This window comes from Dermacentor albipictus, chromosome 2 (genome assembly GCF_038994185.2).
Source record: "Dermacentor albipictus isolate Rhodes 1998 colony chromosome 2, USDA_Dalb.pri_finalv2, whole genome shotgun sequence".
NCBI classification, from domain to species: domain Eukaryota; kingdom Metazoa; phylum Arthropoda; class Arachnida; order Ixodida; family Ixodidae; genus Dermacentor; species Dermacentor albipictus.
Genome location: NC_091822.1, coordinates 40,337,980 through 40,365,592, shown reverse-complemented (window position 1 = coordinate 40,365,592; position 27,613 = coordinate 40,337,980). Strand labels below are relative to the sequence as shown.

Below are 27,613 nucleotides of genomic sequence, written 5' to 3'. Positions count from 1 at the left end.
CGCCGAGTAAACGTAACACTTATTGCCAATATGAAGCTTGTTATACCGTAGTGAAAACTTTTCGCCACTTTGTGTACCAAACTCAAACAACATTTTCCTCACATTTCTTGTCGCTTTACAAAAATCTTCACTAACGGTTACTTTAGAGGATTTTAAGTTGCTTTTTGATGCAAGAATAGTTTCCCTGAGCTTAAAAGACACAAATTTAGCAATAATAGGTCAACATTTGTCAGGAACAAAACGGCCAAGTCTGTGGGCACGAGATTTGCGTTCGTCGTTCCCATCCAAACCCATCCAAATTTTGTGAAAAAAGAAAATGTTTTGCATAGACGTTGTGAAAGAATGGGATAGCCAAATCAATGGGTGTCTTGAATTGATAGTAGATTGAGAAGCTGAGATTGAGATGTAGCGGTGCCTACTTGAAAGAACAAGGACACCCATGTTGCAGGTGCGGTGTGTGTGCACGAGCCTCGTAGTGTGCAGTGCAGCGCAGGGACTGCTCTCTCTGTCCAACGTGGAGGAGCTGCTGCTCTGGTTTGAGAAGAGGCGCCAGGAAGATCCGCAGGTGAGAGCATGGCCACTCATTGCAGTCACTTCCTCCAGCAGACGTCCATTTGTGACCACATTTGCAACATGCGGGCATGGCTTCATCTTTTGTTATTCTTTTTTTGCTTCCATGTGCATGCTTGACTGTGTTTCTGCCTCATCGGCAGTGGTTCCCCCCCTCCCCCCCACCTTCTCCCACATTGTTGGCGAGCTCTTTCCTCACGTCATATTGTTTGTGCACGATTTTGCACACTGTCGTTGCTTCAATTTGTCCTGCAGTATCTTAATACACTTTTTGCTAAGGCAGTCTCTCACATTCTCCACAATTCTGACAATTTCACTTAATGTCAAACAATTTTATTTTTTTTTCTATTTGAACAAGTTTTACTGGAAAAAGGGGAGTTTCCCTGCATAGAACACCCCACGTGAAGTGACATACTTAGAGAAATGTAATTGGGCGACGGCAGCAAACAGTGCCAGTGCTGGTAGTCTACTGAGTAGCATGTGCAACTGGCCTTTGTTTATACTGTACATCATTCAAAGTGTGCATCGATTCTTATCAGCCAGACAAGGATCTCGGAAAGACGAAAAGGGATAAACAGTGGTCAAACATCGCTGTAGCCAACTTTCCGAAAAATTATTCTGCCATTTTCTCAAAGTAGAGGTGTCAAAAACAGAAAAGAATGTTCACAATGCCTGCACACTTCTAGCATTCCTTTCTGTTATTGTCACCTCTATTTGAAGAAACCGGCAGCACAAGCATCCTTTTCCATTCCCTCATGACAACCTCCTTTTATTGCGGTAGCAATTATAGGTACACTCCAGGCAAATTTTTGCTGTCGCTGTCTGTGAGGTTCCATATAAAGTCCAAGTGTGATAAGATTGTGCCTGAGTGTTATGTGCTGTTTGTCTGGGGAAAGGCATGCGAGGGTGAGCCATGAAAACGGGTGGCCTCATGTGTGTTGTCTTCCTGCGCACTCTTCCTTGGAGTTCATGTGATCACGTGTGCACGAGGCAGGCTCGTTCATAATGAATGACATGTAATTTCATAACTTCTTTTTCTAGGGGCATGCGAATATCAAAATTTTAGAATATTAATAGAATACGAATACTCAGCTTGGAAAATTGAATTGAATAATGATATGTGCATGCATTTATTAGCAAGTTTGGTTACTTTAACATGTTGGGACATCACAATTACATTGTCAACTGTAAAAAGTTAGACTAGTGAGCCCCCCGCAGGGGCGTCTGCGTAAGCAGGCGTTTGGTGTGTTGCGACACCACGTACCCGAGCACACGAGGGTTGGACCCTCCCGCGTGTAGCCGTGCGCGGCTTAGCCGTGTCCGAGGAAAAGGGGATCCTGGGGGTTGAGCCGATGCCAGGTGTTTGGACCGTTAAGGCCCCCCGGCGGAGGCAACACACCTCTTTGGCCTCTGCTTCACGTAGACGGCACCCCCGGACTGACCCACCCGGGGGAAATCGGTAGTCACCTTTTCCTGTCCTCTCTCTCTAAACGCTTTTTCTTTACCCTCTTCTTTCACACCTGTCCTGTCTCCTTGTATCTTCTGTTCACTTTGATTTTTCGTAGGTGGCAAGGGTTAACCTTGAGTGGCTAACCTACCTTGGTTATGTCGTATTAGGTTATAGTCTCGATGTACAGCTGGCGTGTGCAAGACTTGTTCACATGTTCCTGTCGCGTCCCCTCGTTGGGCTCCATGGTGGGTGGCTGGCACCGTGGCTGAACAATACATTTTTTTCATATGGCTCCTCCTTTCCCCCAAAATGATCGTCCCTCTTATAAAAGAGGGCGGACCGAAGCAAGTGAATATTTCCAGAAAAGAAAAGTTACCTTCCCAAAATACCATGTAATACATAGCGAAGTGCAAGAAAAGCCAGCAAGAATCTTGTCCCCATTCACCGTATCCAAGTCCTTGACAGAAGCCCTCGGGCCTGGCTACAAGCTTTCAAAAATGTCTAGTGGCGATTTGCTGCTCGAACTTCGAGACAATGTGCAATACACCAAACTGTCAAACCTTGCGTCCATTGGGGACATCCCTGTCTCTGTTTCATCCCACCGATCCCTCAACACTGTCCGCGGTGTTATATCAGAAATCGACTTCGTACACTTAACAGAACAAGAAATGCTCGAAGGGCTCACCGACCAAGATGTCATAGACGTTCACCGAATCAAAATCCGGAAAGACAACAAAGAAATCAACACGAAACACCTGATCCTCACGTTCAACAGCAACACACTTCCTGAACAAATAGAAGTCGGCTACTTGAAAATACCTGTAAGGCACTACATCCCCAACCCCCGCCGATGCTTCAATTGTCAGAGGTTCGGCCATGGCTCACAGAGTTGCCGGGGCCGCAGAACTTGTGCAAAATGTGCTTCTAAAGAACATACTTCTGAAAACTGTGACGGTTCAGCGCGTTGCGTAAACTGTGAAGGAGAACATGCCGCGTACTCCAGGGCGTGTCCGTCCTGGAAAAAAGAGAAAGAAATCATCACGTTGAAAACTACAGAAAACATTTCATTCAAAGAAGCAAGAAGACGTATCACGCTAACAAACGCTTCTCCTTCAATGGAAGAAGCAACTTCGCCGATGTGGTGCGACGGGGCGTAGCGCCACACCAACCTTCGGCACCTGCTGAGGCCATGGTTACCGGGCCTCCGGCAGAGCCACCCACGCCCCAGGCAGAGACAGCACAAGCTGTCCTGCCACCTACTAAACAGAACCCGCCGGCCCTCAAGTCGGCCGCCCGCAAGGTTTCTCCCCAACGGGAGAGGCCTGAAACACGCACACCCGCGGTGACGCGGAGCTCCAGTGCCTCTGAAGAGGCCATGGAGACAACTTCTAGTCCGCCCCCGCAACTGCGGAGGCACAACTCACTTGAAAAAAAGAAAAAAGAAAGAACCCCAATAACAGGTCCTAAAACACGAGGGACCTAATTATTTATAGCCACACCCCTACAAGAAATTAAACATGGCGTTCCTAGTTCATTGGAATTGTCGTGGACTTATCAAAAACTATAGCGACGTAAAAGATATCTTAAACACTTTTTCTCCTGTGGCTTTATGTCTGCAAGAGACAAACTCAGGACCACAACATAAGAATATTTTAAAAAACTACAAAGTATTTCGGTGTGATAGAGAGCAAGCGAGTAGGCTCTCTGGAGGTGTCGCGATAATAGTGAAAAATGGTGCTGCCACTCATGAAATCAGGCTTCAAACGAAATATGAAGCTGCAGCAGTGACCGTCCTCGATTTTAAAACAATTACCATATGTACTGTGTATCTGGAACCGCATCTAAATGTTACACTTCATGATTTAGAAGCACTTTTTAAACAACTACCAGAGCCATATTTAGTAGTAGGGGATTTTAATGCACACTCGTCTTTTTGGGGGAGTGACCAAACAGACACTAGAGGCCGTATCCTCGAAGATTTTATTTTATCAAATAATGTCTGCCTGCTCAATACAGGAAAGCGCACATACTGCTCTCCAAGCTCAGGAAAAATGAGCTGTTTAGATTTATCTTTTAGTTCTCCATCAGTTTTTACAGATTTTAAATGGGATGTTGTTGACAACCCCTACGGAAGTGATCACCTTCCTGTAAAAATTAACCTATCATCCGCACCACAATTAATCCCAAGCAAACCACGTCGTTGGAAGCTACACTTAGCAAACTGGGCACTGTTTCAAGAACAGGCCAGCCTGGAAAAAGTTTTTTCAAAGAATTTAAATGTCGACGATCAAAACGAATTATTCACAAGCTGTATTATTAATGCCGCGCGGCTAGCTATTCCTCAGTCCTCAGGAGTGGTTCGACGTAATCATAAAATCTGGTACACGCAAGAATGTAAGGAAGCAAAAAAGAAACAAAACAAAGCGTGGGGCATATTCCGTAGATACCCAACCCATGATAATCTCGTAAACTTTAAAAAGGCAAAAGCCAACGCACGCCGCATCCGTCGAGATGCTGAGAAAACTTCCTGGAAGAACTACATATCATCTATTAACAGCTCAATCACATCCAAAAAAATGTGGGAACAAGTCCATAAATTAAATGGCAGCTTCTCCCCTTTCACAATCCCGTTTTTAACAGCTCCTGGCACACAAACAAGTATAGAGGAACAGGCAGACGTACTAGGGGAACATTTTTCTAATGTTTCAAGTTCCTCGCACTACACTCAATCGTTCCTGAAGCACAAACATACAACCGAAAAACAAAAACTTCCGACAAGTGGCTATACAAATGAGTCCTATAGCACATTAATCACACTTCACGAAATCCAAACAGTACTGTCCGCAGGTAAACAGACGGCACCCGGCCCTGATGAAATACATTATGAAATGCTCGCTCACCTCTCAGACGCTGCTGTGAACGCACTTCTGCAATTCTTCAATAAAATATGGGTATCAGGAAAAATTCCGGAGGCTTGGAAAAAAGCCGTGATTGTACCGTTCCTGAAACCCGCAAAACCACCAACCACCCCTAGTAGTTATAGGCCTATAGCCCTCACAAGTTGTCTGGCAAAATCATTTGAAAGTATCCTGAACGTTAGGCTGACGTTCACTCTTCAATCACGTGAACTACTTGACATCCACCAGTGCGGATTTAGAAAACGTGTTCAACGACTGATCATCTCGTCCGCCTGGAAAATACAGTTCGAGAAGCATTCGTACACAAGCAACACTGTTTAGCAGTCTTTTTTGATATCGATAAGGCTTACGATACCACCTGGAAGTTTGGTATTCTCCGCGACCTAGCAGAACTTGGTATTCGTGGTAGGATGCTGAACTGCCTGAAAGATTTCATGTGCGACCGTTCATTTCATGTGCGCCTGGGTGCAACCCTTTCGAAGAAATTCGTCCAGGAGAATGGAGTGCCGCAGGGTTGTATTTTAAGTACAACACTTTTCATAGTAAAAATGAACTCCATAGCAAAGGTCATTCCTAGATCCATTATGTATTCTGTATATGTCGATGACCTTCAAATAGCATGCACATCCTCCAGCTTACCAACATGCGAGAGACAGATACAACTTACATTGAATAAACTAGCGATTTGGGCAGACAAAAATGGGTTTAAATTTTCACCCCAAAAAACAGTTGCTGTCCTCTTCTCACTCAAAAGAGGCCTACAGGTTGACCCCACCCTACACCTAAATGAAATCATACTTCCAGTAAAGAATGAACAAAAATTTCTAGGTGTAACTTTCGATAAAAAGCTCACATTCCTACCACACATAACCACTCTCAAAAAGAAAGCTTCGCAGTCACTAAATATACTCAAAGTACTGTCATATAAACATTGGGGGTCTGATAGAACATGCCTTCTACACATTTACCGTTACTTAGTACGTTCCTCCTTAGACTATGGCTGCATAGTGTATGGTTCAGCAAGACCGACATACAGTACCTAAAAAAACTAGACCCAGTACATAACTCAGGCTTGCGTATTTCATGCGGCGCATACCGAACGTCCCCTATAACTAGCCTTTACGTTGAAACAAACGAACCCCCACTAGAAACTAGAAGAACCGCTCTAACCTGTGCATATATCCTTAAGGTACAATCTCTACCAAAACACATTTGCTATCCCCTTGTACCAAAATGCCCTTCACGAGTAATCTTCACCAACAAACCACAAACTACAAGACCACTGCTCCTGCGATTTGAAGAGATGTGTCGGAATCTTGGCATAGTGGACACATTACCAGGCATTACCCACAGACAAAATCCACTACCCCCATGGTTCATCTTTCCCACAGTTTGCGATCTCACTTTAACACAGTTCCGTAAAGCACAAACTCCGCCACAACACATAATTCAGGAATTCCTTGCACTAGAAGAAAAATACAGCAGCTTCACAAACTTTTATACTGATGGTTCAAAAACAAATGAACATGTTGGAAGCGCAGTTGTACAAGGGAACTGGGAAGAAACAGTAAGACTTCCGCAGTGCACATCCATTTTCACTGCTGAATGTTACGCCATTTCTGTAGCCATAGACAAAATAATAAAGGAGAACCTCGCAAACAGTGTCATATATACAGATTCCCTAAGTGCACTCACAGCTCTTCATGCCAGAAATGCAGTCACACCATTATTAGGAGGCATTATACACAATTTAATAAACGCCACCACACAAGGACTGAACATTAAATTATGCTGGGTTCCGAGCCACGTCGGAATTAGTGGCAATGAGAGAGCAGATGCATGCGCGGCACAAGCCCGGCACAAAGAAATCACAAAAGTAAAGATACCTCCTAACGACTGCATGAAGTTAATACATTATAAACTAAGGCAAAAATGGCAGTCTGCTTGGAACAATGAAGTAAACAACAAATTACACCTTTTAAAACCCGTGTTAGGTGAATGGAAATCTTGCACACACCAGGAACGTTTCAAAGAAGTGATTCTGTGCCGTCTTCGCATAGGACACACACACCTAACACACAACTTCATTCTAACAAAGCAAGACAAACCCCAATGTGAACTATGTGGAGATGAACTAACAGTAAACCATATCCTATTTTCATGCAGAAAACTTGAACCATTGAGGAAGACCTTTTTTACCATATTTTACAAAGAACACATCCCTTTTCACCCAGCTTTGCTTTTAGGAGAAGATGCGCTCGTTGATGTATCATGTGTTTTTAGCTTTTTAAAAGAAGCAGGAGTTCTCATAAAACTTTAAAACTTCGCAGAGTGCTCACCTACATAATACAGAACACCTCATCCACCTTCTCATCCCTGAGAAGAAGGCCGAGGTCTTTAGCTAATTTGTTGGGACTCTCCGGGCTCTTGCCCAGACAAGGACCCACTGAGGTGTCCCAACTTTTAAAAAAGAATCTATGCCTAGTGTTTGGCGCATGATAGCCTCAGCTGCTTATGTGCCACTAAACTCAACTCAACTCAACTCAACTCAACTAGTGAGCCGTTATGCTAAAATATTGTGTATTTGGCTCCTGTTAGTTTGGGAAATTGAGGAGTTTACAGTAGCTGTCTGTTCTCGCCTACCTGTTCGTTATTACGCAACATCAAATGCCCTTAAATTCAGAGGCATTTGACCCTGTGTGACCCCTCACTTATTGTATTTGCTGTGAAACAATAAGCTCAGATAGGGAGGGTGCTGCGAAAGAATGCACCCCCGCTGTCTACAAACTCGTGCCCCTTGCTATTTAGAGGCTGACCTTCCCACAAAGATTAAAAATCCAGTAGCTACACATTCTTTACAGACAAAATTTCGCAGACAGCACAAAGTTTTAATAACATTTCATCACAAAGTCAAACAAATGTTCTTAGATTAAAAGAAGCAAATGCTAAGGGTTGTGCTTGCCACAACACTGCCAGTAATATATAATGGCTTGTTTCTAATATTCGTATCCAACTAAATATTCACAAATGTTCAAATGCCGAGTTCTCAAATCATATACAACCCTGCAGGGGCATCTGCATCAGCAGGCATTTGGTGTGTTGCGACACGACATACCCAAGTGTATGAGGGTCGGACCCTCCCATGTCTAGCAATGCACAGCTTAGCTGTCTCTTAGGAAAAGGGAATCTGGGGGGTTGAGCTGATGCTGAGTGTTTGGACCTTTAAGGCCCCTCAGCGGAGGCAACACACCTCGTTGCCGTCGGCTTTATGTGGATGGCACCCCCAGACTGACGGACTGCCCGGAGGAGATTGGTAGTTGCCTTTTCCTGTCGTTCTCACCAATCTTCATCTTTCTCTCACTTTCAATCTTTCCCGTCCTCTGTTTAATTTCTTTTTACGTCCAATTTCGTGGTCAGCAAGGGTTAACCTTGTGTGGAGCGACCAACCTTGGTTGCACATATTTAGTTATAGCAATAATGTGCTGTTGGCGTTTGCAGGAAATGTTTCTTACAACTCCTGCGGCTTCCCCTTGTTGGGCTCTGTGGTGGGCAGCTGGTGTTGTTACCAAAATCTACACATATCCTAATGGCTAGTTCCTTCCCACCACTCCCCGATCGCCCTTAAAAAATGGGGCGATGTGTTCCAGTTCTTTGGACATCAAAGCCCAAACTTCTCATGATTACACATCATTCACTTGCAAAAACCAGAAAAAAAAGTACGAACAATCTCCCCCTTTTCTAGTTTCGAAGCCTCTAACTGAGGCTCTTGCACGAGGCTATAAGGCAACAAGGATGGCAAGTGGTGATCTCCTCTTGGAGCTCCATGATCAGAAACAGTCTGTAAAGCTGCCCAGTCTAGTGGCATTTGGGGACGTTCAAATGGCAGTAATTCCACACCGCACTATAAACACTACCTGTGGCGTTGTCCCAGATTATGATTTGCTGTAGCTGACGGAGGCTGAACTCTTGGAGAGCTTCAATGAGCAGAATGGTATCAGTGTTAAGAGTATTAAGATGAGGCGCGATGGCAAAGAAATCCAGACCGAGCACCTGGTACCCACCTTCGGCTCAAGTGTCCTGCCTGAGTCCATCGAGGCCAGGTACATCAAACTTCGTGTTAGGCCATACATGCCAAAGGTTCGGCCACAGTTCCCAGAACTGTCGAAGCCACCTGAATTGTGCCATGTGCAGCAACAGTGAACATACCTCTGAAACAGGCAATAACCCTCTACACTGTGTCAACTGTGATGGTAAACACGCCGCATACTTGCAGTCATGCTCATCATGGTAAAAGGAGAAAGAAATTTCAACAATCAAAGTCAAAGAAAATATCTAATTGAAGGAAGAACGACGGCGGGGGTCAAACCTGCCAAAGAACAGCTTTGCTGACGTGATGCATCAGGGCGAGCATCACAACGGTTTCCGGCGGCTGTCCGGCCCACACACAGTGAGTGGGCGGTGATGCCATCCGCCCCCTTGGTGGCTGTAGCCAGCGTTGCTCCATTGTCCCAGATGAAGGGGCCATCGACCTCCAGGCTGGGGGCACCAAGAGCCTCATCCCTTGAGAAGAGGCCTTCCCCTCAACCAAGCCATTTACAAGAGCGGGTGTCCAACGTCTCACAAGAGGTGATGGACACGACTCCCAGTCAAACGGCGTCACCAGTGCCAAAGCATTAGCATGAATCCATTGAGAGCTTCAAAAAAGAGAAACCCCATCTCATGGCACCTGGAAAGGACTCTGTAAGCTAATTTGCTACTCTTGAACACACAGCATCACAAATACTATCAAAATGAACATGCAAATCCTACAGTGGAATGTGAGAGGACTTCTCCATAGTCTCAATGATATCGCAGAACTACTCCATAAGTAAATCCAAAAGTGCTGTGAGTTCAGGAAACACACTTAAAACCCACACAAACAAGCTTCCCCAGACAATATGCTATCTTCCGTAAAGACCGTGACGATGCTGTTGCTCTGTCCAGAGGTGTAGCAGTACTTGTAGATAGGTCTGTAGCCTGCCAGATTCTTTCTCTTCAGGTGCCCCTTGAGGCGGTGTCTGTGCGAGTGAATCTTTTCAACAAGTTAGTAGCCTTCTGCTCAATACACATATCACGTCATTACCAACTCAGCAAAACAGAATTTTGCATGTTAATTAATCAGCTTCCAGAACTGTACGTCATCACTGAGGATTTTAATGCCCATCACTCTCCGTGGGGAGGCTCCCAGTGTGACACCAGAGACCGGCTAATAGAAAATTTCCTAGTTAACTACAGCACATGCCTCTTCAATAAGAGGGAGCCAACCTATTACAATATTTATCATAATTCATACTCATCAGTAAATATGTCGATTGGCTCTGCTTCTCCTCTCTCTGACTTAGCATGGCATGTTCTAAAAAACCTATTTAGAAATGACCACTTTCCAATGACTCTAAATTTAGTTACGACAACATGACCCTCCTCCACATGCGGCTAAGTGGAAACTAACCTCTAGGAAGATCTTAAAGAATCCACATTTTATCATGATATTTTATCAGCGAACTTAGCATAGATGATGCAATAGTGCATTTTACCAATTTTATTATTGATGCAGTAGAGAAATGCATTCCAAAAACAAGTGATAGTGGCTCATGCAAAAGATGAGTGCCTTGGTGGAATGAAAACTGCAAGCAGGCACGGAAGAAATAAAATAAAGTAGGGGGTATACTGCACTGTTCCCTGACTGCAGAAAATCTGGTTGAATTTAAGCACACCAAGTCACAGGCAAGGAGGACACAGACAGAGGCCAGGAGAAGAAGCTGAAAAAGCTTTCTGTCGAACATAAATTCTTACACGCAGGAGGCGAAAGTATGGAATTGTCTAAGAAAGGCTAAAGGGGCAGCAAATCCATCTGTTGCCCTTGGTCAATAACGAAGGGAATACCTTGGAAGACCAGGCAAATACCCTTAGCACACACATTGAGCATGTATGAAGCTCCATATACTACTAAGAATCGTTTTTTAAATATAAGCAAGTAGCCGATGCTTAAAACACTGGACCGTAAATGCCAACCATATAAATTGTACAAACGTCCTTTTAATATTGCTGAGCTGAGAGCTGCCTTGAGCGTTTGTAGGAGCTCTACACTGGTAGCTGACAGAATCACGATTAGAAACCTACATACTGACAACAGGTGACACTGATGGCACTTTTCAACGCTTTTGCACTGTGGGCTACCTTCCATCTACGTGGAAAGAAGCTATTGCAGTCCCAGTCTTGAAACAGGGTAAAGACCCATCTGACATATCAAGTTACCACCCTAACAGTTAAATCTTGTTACTACGAACCCCACATTAAAAAATGTTTCAAAGTTGCAAATATTTTGAAAATCCCCGCCACATTGCCTATATTTTCAATGTGAAAATATTTCAGAACTACGAATTGCAATACAGCGCGTATTTAAAAATAAAGCATGTAGTTTATTTTCCCCTTTATAACCTTTGAACATCAGTATTACGAATTCGGCTAAAAGTAACAGCGCCGCAACTCTCACGTGAAACAGAAACTGCGAGTGCAGTAGCTATTATCATCACCTTGTCAAGTGCCAACTGCTTCACCAGAAACTTCACCAGGAACTTCACGACAAAGGTTTAGTGATGTTTGCACGAGATCCAACGATGAATGCAGCTAACGACAGCACCAAGAAAAGCAAAAGCAGTTTTTGCTGCAGGACAAATTGGACGTACTACAGGAAATTGACGCAGGGAAAAAAGCAGATCGACATGTGCAGACTGCATGGCATTGCCCCATCAACTGTCTCAACCATTTTGAAAGACCGAGACAAGATTGTCAAGCTTTAGCTGGAATTGCAACTCGCTCCTATGAGGAAATGGTTGCAACTGGGAAACTTTTAAAATGTGGACCAAGCTATTCTCACGTGGTTCGAAAATGCCAGATTGCAAAACGTTCCAGTGTCTGGCCCAGTGTTTCAAGAATAAGTCAGCAAATTTGCCGACGCACTTGAAATAACTGGGTTCGACACCAGTGCGGGTTTGTTTTTTTCGTTTCCGCCAAAGGAATGAAATAACTTGGCAGGTAGTCTTGAGCGAGGAAAAGGCTGCTGACAGAGAAGGCATGGATTTCTGGTGCAATTATAGTTTTCTAGTAGTGGCTGAACCATACTCTGAAGATGATATTTTCAACGCGGATGAGACCACATGCTTTTATCAGCTCCTGCCATACCGAATGATGCACTTCAAAGGGCAGCAGTGCACAGGAGAGAATTCGCATCTTCACTTGACAATCCTGCTCTGCTGCAATGCAACATGCATGAAGAAAGTTAAATCGGTCCTCATCAGCAAGTACGCGAAGCCTTGCTGCATCATGTCATTACCGTTCAACTACCGTGCCAACAAATGAGCCTGGATGACCAAAGAACTCTTTTCCGAGTGGCTTATCAAACTCGACAGCCAAATGAGGAGAGATGAGCGAAGAATTCTACTGGTTGTCGACAACTGCTCTGCTCACATTGTGAATGTTTGCTTGACGCACATTTTCTTGGAGTTTCTGCCACCAAACAACACATCCTTGCTGCGACCCCTAGACCAAGGTATTATAAAGAGTGTGAAAGCAGAATTTAGTAAACACCTTGTGCAGTGGTTGATTATCAACCTCTGCTTAAAGCAGCCGGCTGCAATAAATATTTGTCAGGCAGCTTGAAGATGACCTGGAGGCGACCGACAACAACCCAGGAGACTTGTGGACCGAGGTTGCGGAACTGCTGCCCGGCATCTCTTCCTTCGACGACTATGTGGAGAGTGACAGCACAGCACTAATGGTGGTGGACCTGACAATCAAAAAGATTGTTAACTGCGTTTGCGATGTCTCCAGTGATGATGCCGACCCGAAGGAAGATGACTGTGGCTCACCGAACACAGAAGATGAGATCATGTCGAACATTGATGTTTTAGTGCAAGTGAACTAAGTCCACGCTTTCATTGCTCAGTGCAGTGAAGTACTCGATGAGGTATTGCGCAAAGTGGAAGATGTAGATGCATTTCTAATCAGTTGTGCGTGCTGCACGCGCCAGAAGAAACTTACTGATTTCTTCAAATAAAGCAGCTTTGAAGTGAGTGAAACATTTTTGTTGACAGTATGCTTGTCTGCACATACGTCTACTGCCAAGGTATGCCATTTTCTTTCTTAAGTTTGTCCACTGGCTTATAATCGCAAGTTTTTCATTACAACAATATTTCAAAATAACGAACAATTCTCTGCTGTCCTGCATGATTCATTATATTGAGATTTGACTGTAGCACTCGCAAGCTGCTTATGCAAACTCTTAGAAAAAGTGATAAAGCGTCATCTTTTACATTTCTTTGAATTCAACAAAATGTTTGACCCTATCAGTATGATTTCAGCGAAGGTCAGTCAATTACCAACCATGTTGTGCAGATTGAGGGAAAGATTCACCGTGCCTTTACCATAAGCAGTTCTTTCTTTCCGAGTTCTTTCATATGGTAAAGGCATATGACACAACTTGGCAATATGAGATTTTACGAGACCTCTCAGAAATGGGTATTTGAGGGAATATGCTGAATGTAATTGAAAGTTTGTACTTATCACACCGTACTTTTAGAGTTGGAGTTGGCAATGCTCTACCCAGGCCATTTATTCAGGAGACGGAGGTACCGCAAGGTGGTATATTAAGTTGTGCCCTCTTTATTGTAAAGAGGAACTCCTTGATGTGCCCTCTTTATTGTAAAGAGGAACTCCTTGATGTGGATTCCACGGAATATGTTTTGTTTTGTATACGTAGATGATATACAATTGGGATTTAAATCACGTAACCTTGCAATCTGTGAGCGACATATTCAGCTTGGCTTGAAGGAAGAATGTAAATAGGTTGAAGAAAGTGGTTTTAAGGTAAATCCTCCCAAGAGTTCTTGTATCCTCTTCACACGAAAGAGAGGCTTATTTGCAGAGCCCAGTGTAGAACTACACAAACAGCACTTGCTGGTGACCACAGAACACAAATTTCTAGGTATCACACTGCACTCAAAGCTAACTTTCATCCTACATATGAAATTTCTTAAAGGGCCCCTCTGCAGGTTTGGCCATATTGAGCTGACAAGCGCAGAGCATACTAAGCGCGCTAAAGATCGTGTTGGCAAGGAATTACATCGTTATGCGCCACGGAAAGGTCTGAAATTTCAGTCTCAACTCCGTTTTCCCTTTCTCTCACGGTGACTGCACTCCAAACCGGACGGTGATGTACTTGTGTCCACAGTGTGACATCGCTCGTGGTGACATGTGACTTCGAGAATTATTCAAGGCAACAACCGTTATTTGTGTGATCTGTTGCTTGAATTGATGAATTGAAGTTTAGAGAAATAAAACACACAAATGGACTGTCTGCATGTTTTTTGTTTTACTTCACACCGAAGCAAAAGAGATGTACTTCCACTTCGTCTGCTTGTTCCCTCAGTCATGCAGTCACATGCGTGGGCACCGAAACTATGCCATTTTCTAACATGATCATGCTCTGCGATCCACTTGTTTTGCCTCAGTATTCGTGTAGCACTGAATTATACCTGTAGTCATGTGTCCTTGTGCACAGCGTGCAAAATTGTGCGTTGTGCGAGAAACGAGATACTGCTCAACGGCGTTGGTGGAAGTGCACAACACCGAAAAAAATAAAAATAATAATAAGCGAGGAAAAAAAATGAAGGCGGGGCCCATGACGTATGCGTCACACGATCTTCGAAGTTCGGTACCGGACAATGCAGGGAAGGAATTTTGCTTGCGGAGGCTAGACGGGGCGAGTGGAGAGAGTGCCTCACTATGCAGTGGAGCTCGCCTCCTGAAATCATGGGTTCGCGGCAGTGAAATATTTTTATCTCGGCTATTAATTAGCCGATCTGAAAAAATTTTTCGGCAGAGTATTACCTAGAGGACACGTAAGAACCTACAGCATATAACCAAAATTTCCTATGGGGTCTGGTGATGGGCCCTTTAACAACAAATGCTTAAAAACAATGAACAGTATTAAAATACTGTTGCACTCTAGTTGGGGTAGTGATAAAATCTGCCTCATGAATCTCTACAAGTGCCTTATATGTACGCAATTGGATTATGGCGCCATAGTGCACCAATCTGCTATGCCAAATGCTCTAAAGATACTGGATCCCGTCCACCATCTAGGCATCCAACTGGCCCCAGGCGCCTTCAGGACAAGTCCTGTGACAGGCCTTTTCGTTGAGGCTAATGAGTGGTCACTCCGTCTGCAGCGGTCATATTCGACCTTTGTGTAGTTTTTGAAAATAAATGCTAATTTAAAACATCCCTCTCATTCTAACATAAACAATATGACTAATACCACATTCTTTCATAATCGACATGCAGGGCGAAAGCCTTTCTCCTTGTGTGTTAGGAGCCTCAGTGAGGAAATGAATGTCCAACACTTTCAGCATAGCCTGATTGCTCTATTGCCGCCATGGCACTGGCAGGATACAGAATTTGACACATCATTTGTAGATATTACAAAACACGCTCCAGAGGCACGTATTCAAGTGCATTTTTTTTTTCTCGAACAGCACTCAAAATATTCATGCCAAGAATTTTACACTGACGCATCTAAGTTTCATGCCGGCGTGTCTTGTGCAGCAGTTGGCCCATCCTTCTCCGAATCAGACATTTTACATGTGGAAATGAGTATCTTCACAGCTGAGGCATATGCAGTAACGTCGGCTGTCCAACACGTCAAGCAAACAAAGGTACAAAGAGCTGTTATATTTCCCAACCCCTTAAGTGTCATAAGATTCATAATGTAGTTCAGTAAACATAGAAAGCCCATGCATAATGATCTTCCTTCTATGTACATTGTATATCTCTAACCAGCATATCACAATATGTTGGGTACCTGGCCATAGAGGTATTAAGGGCAACATGCTTGCAGACTAAATCGCTATCTCAATGGCTACAAAAGCTACAAACTTCTTTGTAGCTGTCCCTGCCATAGATTTAAAGCTTTCCTACAGAAAAAGCTAAGAAGCTGTTCGCCGCAGTCATGGGACACCGAAATATCGAATAAGCTTCATGTTATTAAGCCACAGTTAGGGAATTCACCTACAAGATCGCCCCTGATGCCCCATCTGCTTCCCAGGCCAGTGATACCATGCATGTTACACGACTGATGCAGTATCACCCTCCCAGTGATGACATTTAGACGCTCCGGGATGTCACTTCTGCTGCCAGGGGATTATGTTAGATGCGTGTGGTATTTGTTTGTTTGAACGAGGTGCATGGGCACCATCACTCCAGAAAAAAGGAGGAAGAACGAACTGGGCTCGTGCTGTGAATCTAGCCGGTCAGCACTGCCACCATTGTTGCAAATATAATCTGTAAATAGTTGCTCGTCTTGCTGACTCGCCCTTCGCGTAACAATATTGATCCAGAAGTGAGATTTAGAATTCTGCAACCACGTCCTTGTCACTTAGAGACATTTTACTATCGTCTTCGACTGAACGTGGCACACACAAACAATTATCTGTACCGCTTGGCGCATACCACTAATCCCTGCTGTGGCAGCTTAGAGACAGTGGAGCACATACTACTTGAATGTCCTGTGTACAGCAACGAGAGACAGTTCTTAAAGTGAAAGTTTTACTAGCCACGAACTTGCGATTTCGCCGTGGCGGTGCTGTGAGGAGGCACATGACGTCACAACACGCGCCTCACCGTGGATATTTCTCTCTCTCGCTCACCAGTCACTACTGCCCATACGCCACTAGTAGCACCGAGCCACAGGTGTTCCACCGCGGTGCAGCGCCGCACCTTTCCGCCGTCGCCATTTGGTGTGACGTCACACTGCATTCCTCGTCGTTGCACTCACTTCCGCTCGCTTCGCCAGCTCCGTCACATGCCTGATAACATGTCAGAGGATTGAAAAGGAGAGCTCGTGTGCACCGCAACCACAGTTATGGACGGCGACAATTCTGATAAGCAGCAGGAGGCCTGGAATCGACATTGGAACGAGATGAAGAGGAAACGAATCGCCCAGGAAACATATAAACAGTGCACCGAATGACTGGCTAAACGCCGCAACATAGCTAGACAACCAGACTAACCTAGACTTGCAATCAAGATTAACCAAGGCTAACCATGCTATGCCTTAGCTTTCGCTACGTATATCCTGGCATAGCCGAGCTAAGCCACTGCCAATTTTTTTGAGCAACAAATGGAAATGATTTGCCATGATCCGTTAACGCTACCCAGCGTATTAGGTCCAATAGCCAGCCATTCAAAACAACTGCAGGTTTTGGATTTCCTGTACGAATACCTGTCAGAAATGGTCTAATCTGAAAGCTTTAAAGATTCAAAATTTCACAAAGAAAAGCCTAAGTTTACCCGTCATCTCACCTGTAAATATTAGTATGAGGCCCACTAGTGCATTTCGTATTCAGTATTTTTATTCTTTCTTTAAATTTTTTTTCAATCTCCTCTGGAATCTTTGAATCTCATTCCCCCTCCCTATACAGAGTAGCATGCCAGCAGTTGTATACGCGCTGGCAAAATTCTTTGTTTTTCTAATAAAGAGCCTCTCTCTTTTAAGTAGGCTTGGAATGACCTATGACTTCTGGTGCATGGTTAATGCGAAAAATTGCAATCAGCTTCACATTGCGTTGAAATCAGTGGGTCGGAATGGAACAAAAACCAAAATGAAAAATGAAAAAAAAAAGATGGTATTTTTGCCCGGAACCACAGCATAACCAGAACATTATTTTTTGTTTCGGAGTAAAACCGAAATATTTTGATTGGTTTTCGGTTCAAGGGGAAAGTCTGCAATCCAAAGCAAGCGACCTCAGGCAACGTCTAGATTAGCACGTATATCTCAGGCAATGTTAGTGCAAGCGATAGCCAGCTGAGCGCTTCATTAATCTAAGCCTGTCGTTTCGTGCACTAGCAAATTGGCATCATAGCAAAAGCCAGGGCTTGTGCGCTGAAGAGCTTATCGTTTCATTTTCTACAGGTACAGCGTTTTGTTACTGAAGTTTTACTGTTCGTTTAAGTTGGTTTTATCTATACAGCAGTCTCGCATTTCGGCAAGTACGCTCAATGATGTGCTGCTTCTGAGATCATACTCAGTGCCTTGATTGACTCAAGGCACTGAGCATGGTCTCAAAATTTATGATTCATTTATGTAGAAAAATAAATGCTATGTTTTTATAGTTACTTATTGGAGCAGAACCAGAACAGAATGCTTTTCAATGGAACAAAACTAAAACCAGAATGAAAAATATTTTGTTCCAACATCCTGGTTTAATAACTTACTTGGTTATACCATGTGTGCAAATTGTGGTCCTCAATTTATTGAAAATGCTGCATTCCTCATAACAGATAGACTGCACGGCATTCCTAGTAGAACTTGCCATCTTGAGTTAATGAGTTAATGAATCGAAGATTAAACATAGGAGACTGGACAAGCACTGTCCCATGGACACTTGTGCAGGGACAGTCGTGTAAAAGACTAACATTGAGGTTTTAGCGCCTTCCTGCAACCCTCTGTGGCATCGGAAGTGTTGCAACTTAACGCATTTTCGAAGTGCGCGCACCTCGGATTATCACTGCTAACACGTGCTCCTTTCTATCTTCCTGCCACTCGGCTACTTATAAATACGCTCTACACCTTTGAATAAACGTTCATTTTGTTCTACTGACTACGCTGATGCTTCACTGGTCTGGCGTTATTGCGAGCACGCCATGGCTATGCTACAGTGGCGACGAGGATGGACATCGCCCATGCAGTGAAAGTCGACGCTGAACCGGAACCCACGCAGAACCGAGAAACCAAGGTCATCATGGCTCACCAACTTCCCGACTTCGAAGAAGGCAAAGATAAGTGGAAGCCGTACCTTATAAAAGTAGAAGCATACTTTGAAGCGAATGCGATTGAAGACTCTACTAAGAAAAGAGCATTGCTTGTTGCTGCGTTAAATACGCATACGATCCAAGTGCTGGCAGGGAAGGTGGCTCCACGCAAGCCAAATGCATTGACGTATGAAGAAGTCGTCGAAGTTTTGAGTGAGCACTACAGTCCCAAGAGACACGAAATCACCGAAAGCTACAAGTTTTTCAGTCGTTGTCAAGCGGAGGGCGAGCCTGTTAATGAATTCCTGGTAGACATTCGCCGAATAGCTGACAATTGCAATTTTGGCAGTGCTTTGGATCGCATGCTTCAAGATCGCATTGTTTGTGGAATACGGTCAGGTGCCCTGCAGAAGCAGCTACTGGCACAGCGGGAATTAACGCTACAAGACACTGAAGCGATGGCCCTTGCAGCTGAGGCTGCGGATAGTGATGTAAAAGAGATGATCGGACCGGCAACGACACCCGTGCTAAAAGTACAGGCGTATCAGAGAGAAACTCTAGTGGATGAGAGGAGGGCTGCTGCACGTCAAGAATGCGCAAGGTGCGGTAGTACAAAACATAATGACGCGTGTTGCCCCTGGTCTAACGCTCGCTTTTACCGCTGTGGACGACGTGGTCACCTTGCAAGGAAATGTCGAAGTCGCGGGGCTCGAGAACAAGGCACTGCAAGGACAGCCCAAACTAACACTCTCTTGGGGACGGAAGCCTCAGCCGACGAGGAATCCGAAGCCGCCCACATTTGGACTTTGGTATCCCAACGAAAGAGCTGTCTGGAACCGCCGATCCGCCGAACGTTTGCTTGGTGCGGTGTGCAGCTCAGCATGGAAGTTGATACCGGGTCGCCCGTTTGTGTCATCCCGCGTGAACTATATTATAAGCACCGTGAGCAATGGCCGAAACTGAAACCGTCCAGTCTCAATTTATCTTGCTACACAGGACGCCTTCCAGTACTTGGGGAGCTTGCGCTCCAGGTTTGTCATAAAGGGGTGACAGTAGAGTGTGCGCTGACAGTCTTGGACTGTGCGGGACCAAGCCTCTGCGGTCGCGATTTAATCCAGCGGCTGAACAGCGCAGGTGCTCCAGTGGTTAGTTTTGTAGAGACCTCGGCGGTAACAAATGACTCGAGCGAATCCAGCGTGAACAGCATATTCAATGACTACAACGACGTGTTCTCCGAGGAACTAGGGCTAATCAAGGGTCCTCCAGCCAGCCTGCACATGAAGGAAGGCGCCGTACCCAAGTTCTGCAAGGCCAGACCCATTCCATACGCGCTACGCGAGCGAGTGTCACTCGAGCTAGACCGTTTAGTTTCTGTGGGCGTGCTGTCGCCTGTGGCACACTCTGAACGGCCAACGCCCATAGTCGTAGTGCTTAAGAAAGACGGCGCAGTAAGAATCTGCGGGGATTTCAAGGCCACAGTAAATCCAGCGTGTGCAACTGAGCAATACCCATTGCCAATCATTGAGGATATGTTTTCCCGATTACACGATGGGGACTATTTCAGCACTCTGGATTTATGGGATGCATACAATCAAGTGGCGCTAGACGATAACGCGAAGAAAGTTTGCGTCATTAATACGCCAAAAGGGCTATTTTGCTACAATCGACTTCCTTTCGGTATAGCCTCAGCGCCCGCAATATTCCAAAGGAAAATGGATGAGGTATTGGCTGGCCTTCCAGGAGCACAGGCTTATCTTGACGATGTGCTCATTTCCGAAAAAGCGAGTGACGGCGGCGAAAGGCTGAAAAACGTCTTACAGCGCTTCCGAGAGCCCGGTGTAATGCTAAGGTTCGATAAATGCAACTTGCGCAGCCCAGCAGTAACTTATCTAGGCCATCGGATCGATCGTGATGGGCTTCATCCGACAGAAAAAAACCTTGACGCTATCATGAAGGCACCAAGCCCCTGTAATGTCAGTGAGCTACGTTCATTCTTGGGCATGATTACTTTTTACGCGCGGTTTCTGCCGAACATGTCAACCACACTTGGCCCATTGTATCAACTGCTTGAAAAGAACGCACGCTGGCAATGGAAACAGCCGCAAGAGCACGCGTTTGATCTTGCCAAGCAAAGCCTTAAAACAGCCAAGGTTCTAGTTCATTTCGACCCTTCGAAGGAACTTAAACTGGAGTGTGACGCGTCTCCGTACGGTGTGGGAGCTGTCTTGTTTCACACGACCGGTAACGTTCACAGGCCCATTGGGTTCCGCTCGCGAACATTAACGCAGGCGGAGCGCAACTATTCGCAGCTCGAGCGAGAGGCACTGGCACTGGTATTCGGCGTCACGAAATTCCGTGACTACCTTCTAGGTCGGGAATTTACCTTAGTGACTGACCACCAGCCATTGTTGGGCCTGCTGAAATCGGACAAGCAGACGCCTACAATGGCCGCCGCACGGATACAACGTTGGGCACTCCACCTGGGGGCCTACCGCTACCGGCTACAGTATGCACCAGGACGACAGATGCTGAACGCTGACGCCCTCAGCCGACTTCCGCAAAGATCTCCGGAATCTGACGATGACGGTGAGCCGCCCGAATATGTGCTGTCGCTAAACCAGCTGAACAATGGCACCATAACAACGCGTGAGCTGAAAGCATTAACGGCTTTTGACCCTGTCCTGGTCGAGGTCAAACGGTACATATTACATGGGTGGCCCAGAAACGCAAACGGAATGGCCCGGGCCGTACTGCCGTTTTTTGACCGCAAGCTCGAATTATCCGTAGCACATGAACTGGTGTACTGGGGTAATAGGGTCATAATACCGACCGAAGCTAGGGAGCGAGTGCTGCATCTTCTACATGAAACGCACCAGGGTTCACCGGCAATGAAATCTGTCGCTCGTTCTTTGTTCTGGTGGCCAGGCCTCGACAAAAATATTGAAGACGTGTCTGCACAATGCCAGTTCTGTTTGCAAAATCTGCCTATGCCAACTGCAGCTCCCGTTGTTAACTGGCCTGAAACAGGCGAAAGGTGGTCCCGTATTCACATGGACTATGCGGGTCCGATCTGCGGAAAAATGATACTCGTACTAGTCGATGCACACACCAAATGGCTTGAAGCAATACCTTTGTCACATGCCTCAACGCAGACTACCATTGACTGTCTGCGTGGCATTTTCAGCAGGTTTGGAATACCGCGCACGATCGTTTCTGACAACGGGACACCATTTGCCAGTCAAGACTTCGCGTTGTTCGTGGCAAACAACAACATTGTGCACCTTCGATGCGCTCCATACCATCCCCAGTCTAATGGTGCGGCGGAAAGGGCAGTACGAACGATAAAAGACGGTCTTCGAAAAATGACGAAAGGAAAACTTGAAGAGAACCTAGTACGGTTGCTTTTTAACTACCGGAGGACTCCGCAAAAATCGGGTAAATCCCCAGCAGAGCTACTTTTGGGCTATCAAATACGCTCACGCTTGGACACATGCTTTCCTCCAGCACTTGCAGGACCAAAAGAGGACCAAGATGACTGGCTGCCGCTACCTGCAAGTGAAGTGTATGCCCGCAATTACGGTGTGGGGAGCAAGTGGACGCCCGGTCATGTGAAGGCGACGTCGGGAGCGAGAATGGTGACCGTGGAAACATCGGACGGAGTCATCCAGCGGCACGTGGACCAGGTCCGCCCGCGACAGGAAGTACCAGGGGACAAACCGACAGTAACTACAACCACCACACATCGCAGTGAGCCGGACCAAGCAACACAACTACAACATCCACAAACGGTGAATCTGGATGAAGGCATAACTGCTCGGCGCATTCTAAATGGCACCCGTTCTCCAGACTTTGCGGCACCAGATATTCCAGTGGCCCCGTTGCATACAGGTGTCGCCCAACAAACGCTGAGACGCTCAACGAGAGAACGCAAGCCAGTGCAACGCTTTCATTTCTGAGGAGGAAGGAATGTTGCAACTTAACGCACTTTCGAAGTGCGCGCACCTTTATCGCCTTATCTGGCGATCCTTCGAGTTCGGATTATCACTGCTAACACGTGCTCCTTTCTATCTTCCTGCCACTCGGCTACTTATAAATACGCTCTACACCTTTGAATAAACGTTCATTTTGTTCTACTGACTACGCTGATGCTTCACTGGTCTGGCGTTGTTGCGAGCACGCCATGGCTATGCTACAGGAAGTACAGTTAAAACTCAATGTAATGAAGTCAGTAAAATTGGCAATTTGCTTCATTACATAAATATTTTGTTATATTGAAATTCACTCTTCTGTGCAAATAAGGACAGTCACTGATAGATTTTTTTCACATGGAAGGGGCCATGGAAGGTTCATTGCCTCCATAACTGAAGCCTTGCAATAGACTTAGCCAATGCCTACATACTTGCAAGTGCTCTGAACCAATCTCGATGACAACGACCGTTGCCTCACTGAAATCAATGCAAAAATCAGAGATTCCAAGAGGCGCACGAGAAGAGAGGTCGAGCTGTAAAAATTATCCCTATAAATAATGTACCCACAGTCAAGGTAATTGTTGCAAATCTTAGTCACGACATCAAAGGCCAGCCCATTGGCAGTAGATTTTTCATGCTTCCCTGTATACCGTATTTACTCGCATAATGATCGCACTCGCGTAATGATCGCACCCCTAAATTTTGTCGTCAAAATTCGATTTTTTTTATTTCCCGCGTAATGATCGCACCCCGAACTTGCCGCAGCGATATGTCGTGTGCTAAGTCTAGAGAATAATGATCGCGCTTACCATTTGTCGAATGCTACGCGAACGACTCTTCAAGACAAGCCAAGCGGCCTGCACGCACCAAACATTCTTAAGTAGATGCCTCATTTCAATACTTTCATCACTTTCCGCACTTCCATGACAAAATGAGGTACAACCAAACTTGCCTTTATTATGGGTTGGCTTTATAATGGGTGACGTCAACAAAAATAATAAAGGCGCATTTCCATTCTTTTCATCTGCTTTTGCACTCGCGAGCACGCAACAAATCGCGCGCGGCAATGATAGTGGCCACGTTTACTCCGATACGTTAAAGGTGTACCCTATTCATGCGCCGACGCTTGTAACACAGCTAAGATGTTCGCCCACCCTTAGCGGAAACGTGCCGTATTAGGATAGTAGTGAAGACAGATGCCGCATTTTCCGCAGCACGTCGGCCATACATTTCTATGTCACTGGCAGCTAAGCGCGCCCACCTGTTTCTGTCCCCTCAAAGTGGACATGGCTACGTTATTGCCGCAAACTTGCCGACATTAACGATATTATTCATCACTGATACGGAAGAAACTGTTTCACTGCACGTAATGTACTGATGAGAAGAAAAAAAAATCGCGTTCGGCGCGTTCGGCTTGCTCCGCCGGCCGCCATTTTTGTTTTGGTGTCCCGCACCCGCAATCTCGCATCCCGCAGCAAACGCGGGACGAAAAAAAAAATTTTTTTTTCGCGGGAAATTTAACCCGCGTAATGATCGCACCCCTGCATTTGCGTCAGTTTTTGTGACAAAAAAAGTGCGATCATTATGCGAGTAAATACGGTATTCTATGAATTGGATGGTGTAGCCGTTTTTGGAGTCTGCAAGAACCCACAACTTCTAGCCCCATTTTACAGTTTCGTCTCTAACGTATTCCCGAATTTCAGACTGCGCTTTGGATTTAACCATTCTTTCAACCACTGAAATTTCACGATATGGCTAGAAAAATGTCTCGGACCAGTCGTTGATGTGTTCAAGAAGCCAGGACACATTTGAAGGTTAGAGACTTGGGTATGTTAGTAGTTATTTTTAACCAGGACACCTTGTACAGTTCTTGTGCAGCAGTGCCGGGGTTGGTTTTTGGGTCAGAAACATGCAGCACAGCCAGGAGCGTGGTGAAACGTCGTCTTGACATGATGTTTTGGGAGAGAAGTCTGAAAAATAACTTTGCTCTGCTGCAATACAAGTGCAGGCAGAGCAGTTACAGTGTTCGCATGTACAGCAGGAGGGCGATGAACTTGATTATTTTCTCAGGGCTCACATCCTTGCATGAGCCATTCTTCTCACCGCATGTTTGTGTGTCAAGGATAAGCATCCATGCATATTTGTTGGTGTTGACACAGATAGGACTAACAGCCTCTGCTGCAAAAATGGGCTGGAAACATAGAGAGCTCTCGCCAGCAGCTTTGGGCTGCTACAAAGCGTTATCTCGAGGTCAATGCCTCGATCTCTCTGGGGTCGAAACTCCATGCTTCCTTGCTCCAGTGCCAGCACGTCTTGTCCAAATGAAGCACACTATAAATAAAGAAAATATCTTGGACATCAGCAGGGCAGTTGAACTGGCTCTAGAAATCAAACAAAACCGAACGCAAAGACAAAACTTACCGATGGATAACAGCTGACATTCCTGGTTGGTCTGCTGAAGTTTGTTCATTGGAGCTAAACTATGACAACACTGCTCGAAGAGTCCAAGTGATTGCTTCTGGCACCGTCGGAATCAAGCGAAACTGCTTTCTTTTGAGCGTGTGAGGTTTCAGATATCAATGTCATCGCGCCGCTCAAGTGCACTTCAACCTTCGACCTTGCTCGCTCTTTAATGATCTCCACCAAGTGGTAAAAATTTGAAACATGCAGTAATGGTAACTCTAGTTTGTATACAATTACTGAAATGCTGCTACGAGTCCAGGAGCGCGGTGTTTTTTTAAAATAGGTCCTCAAAAACATTGTTCACCAATGATCGATGCCGGGTAGCGTGATAAGGAAAGAGTTAAAAAGCTGTTTCGCCCAGCACAACTGAAGGTGTGCTAATGTGGTTTCCCAAGTAATTTTTTTTAGCATGAAGTAAGCTTCCAAGATTTCATGTGCTTTTTTAGAGCTGCAGCGAGCCAAAGCCTTGGTTTTGGTAAAGAGAGGGCTTGTAGCCATGTTGTGTGCAGTGTGGGGCCAAATGTCCTGGTGACTGGAGCATTTCTGTGGCATACCAATGCTCTCTTAACCTGCTATTAATATCGTAGCCTGTCCGCCCTATGTATGATATTCCGCACGTAAAAGGGATCTTGCAGACAACATTGTCTACACTTTCCAAATACTTCTTTGCATGCTCTATTTTGCATTTGTTTCTCACTGATTTTTCTGTGGCATTGTTTATTATTGAGAGAAATGCCACAGAAGCAGTTTATTTTACTGCAGAGCACACACAATCACTAAAGTTCACAGTGCAGCAGCTGCTCATTGTCACATCCAAGTATTGTTAAAACCAGTAATGCCATAGTAAGTTGGTTCGACTGTACTTGCAGTGCCAGGGCACTGCCCTGTCGGTGGGTTTGCTGGTGCGCACCCTGGTGGAAAGGAAGCACTCCAAGGGGCCACTGCTGTGGGTGTCACTGCTGCCCCATTGGATGGAAGCCCTGCTGGCACAGGTGAGTCTTGCAGTGACACATTTGCCAACTTTTATGATTTCATCGTAAAATGCCTGATGTAGTATTGACACAAATATTGAAGAATTTTTCGTTTGCATATACTGTATTTAAACAAATCTAGGTCAGCCCCAATACTAAGCCAGCCCCTGAAAATCCAAAGCCAGAAAAAAAAAAAATAGGAAAAGAGAAAAAGTTGGCAGTTTGCTCTAGTGATGCAAGGCTGCATCTCAGCGGAGCTAGTTCCGAGTTTTGCTAAGTGTTGCTAGGTTTTTCTAAGCTTTGTGACGTTATACAAGGCTCGGGTAGGTTCATACTAAGTGTTGATAGGGTTCCTCGAATCTGAGCCGACCCTAGAATTTGGCATATGACTAGTTGAAAAAAAGCTGTCGGCCTATATTCAAATAAATATGGTAGTTTAAGGCAAAACAAACTAAAAAAAGAAAAATGTAGTTGCTGAGCAATTTCTTGTGGCCCAATTTTTTACGCCCATTGATTATACGAGAATACCTGTGCAGCAACAACATCATCTGGTAGTACCAATTTATGAGGCAACTGAATTTTGAACAGCCATTATGGGAATACAGTAGACATCCGTTCGTTCGACTCCAGTTCAGCAGTGAAGTTGCATGCAGCTGGACCACATGGAATAGCTATTGACGCTGGAACCACCGAAGAGACAACCGTCTGCAGCAGCCTCTAGCAACCTTGTTGTTCTATAGCATACACAACTTTGGATGTGCACTGCTGCTGCTTCTCTACTTCTACATAATTAGAGGTGTGTGAATACCACATAGTTGATTTTGATTCCAATATCTAATCAAATCAAGAAAAGCTGAATATTGAGTCAAATATCAAGCATCAGAAACATTTTCAGAAACTTTATTGCTTACAAATTTTGGGCAAGCACCGTAAAATTCCAAGCAAGCACTCCCCTCCCCCACCAAGTAAGTTGAAATTACTGGCAAGGGGGCGGGAGGGGGGGCGCTATCCTGGAATAGCACCAAAATTTAAGATGGTGACAGCAAAATTTTCTCGGAAAAAAAGAAAAGAAAATGCAGTGCACATGGTTTTAAAATTTTATTAGGAAGATGAACTTTATTAGGCCATAGATGTTATTGCTGTTTGTCACTTTCGAAACTATCGAAAGACTCCTCAGAGTTAGTAGCAAAAAAAGTTCGCAGCACTCCGCTTGAAGTCTGCCCTGGTCTTCTGGTGCCATGGCACCAGCATCTGCCAGTCCACCATGCAGGTCGCCGTCGTCCGAGCCATTGAGTTTGTTTCTAATGCGACACCCCTTGAAGGAGCATGCCACTCTGTCCTCCGGTATGGCGGCTCACGTCTCAGCAACAAAATAAAGGACCTGCTGCCACGATAACTTCTTCAAGTTTCCTTTTGGTGTCCTCT

At 45.2% G+C, this 27,613-nt stretch overlaps 1 protein-coding gene across 1 annotated transcript in view; it reads left to right on the top strand.

The window, feature by feature from the left end:
- Window positions 1-27,613, top strand: part of LOC139055694 (focadhesin) — a 307,088-nt gene that overhangs the window by 182,418 nt on the left and 97,057 nt on the right. Inside the window, exons 25-26 of the mRNA XM_070533225.1 lie at window positions 449-565; window positions 26,087-26,209. Of these exons, the coding sequence (XP_070389326.1) occupies window positions 449-565; window positions 26,087-26,209 (240 nt within the window). The remainder of the gene's footprint in view (window positions 1-448; window positions 566-26,086; window positions 26,210-27,613) is intronic.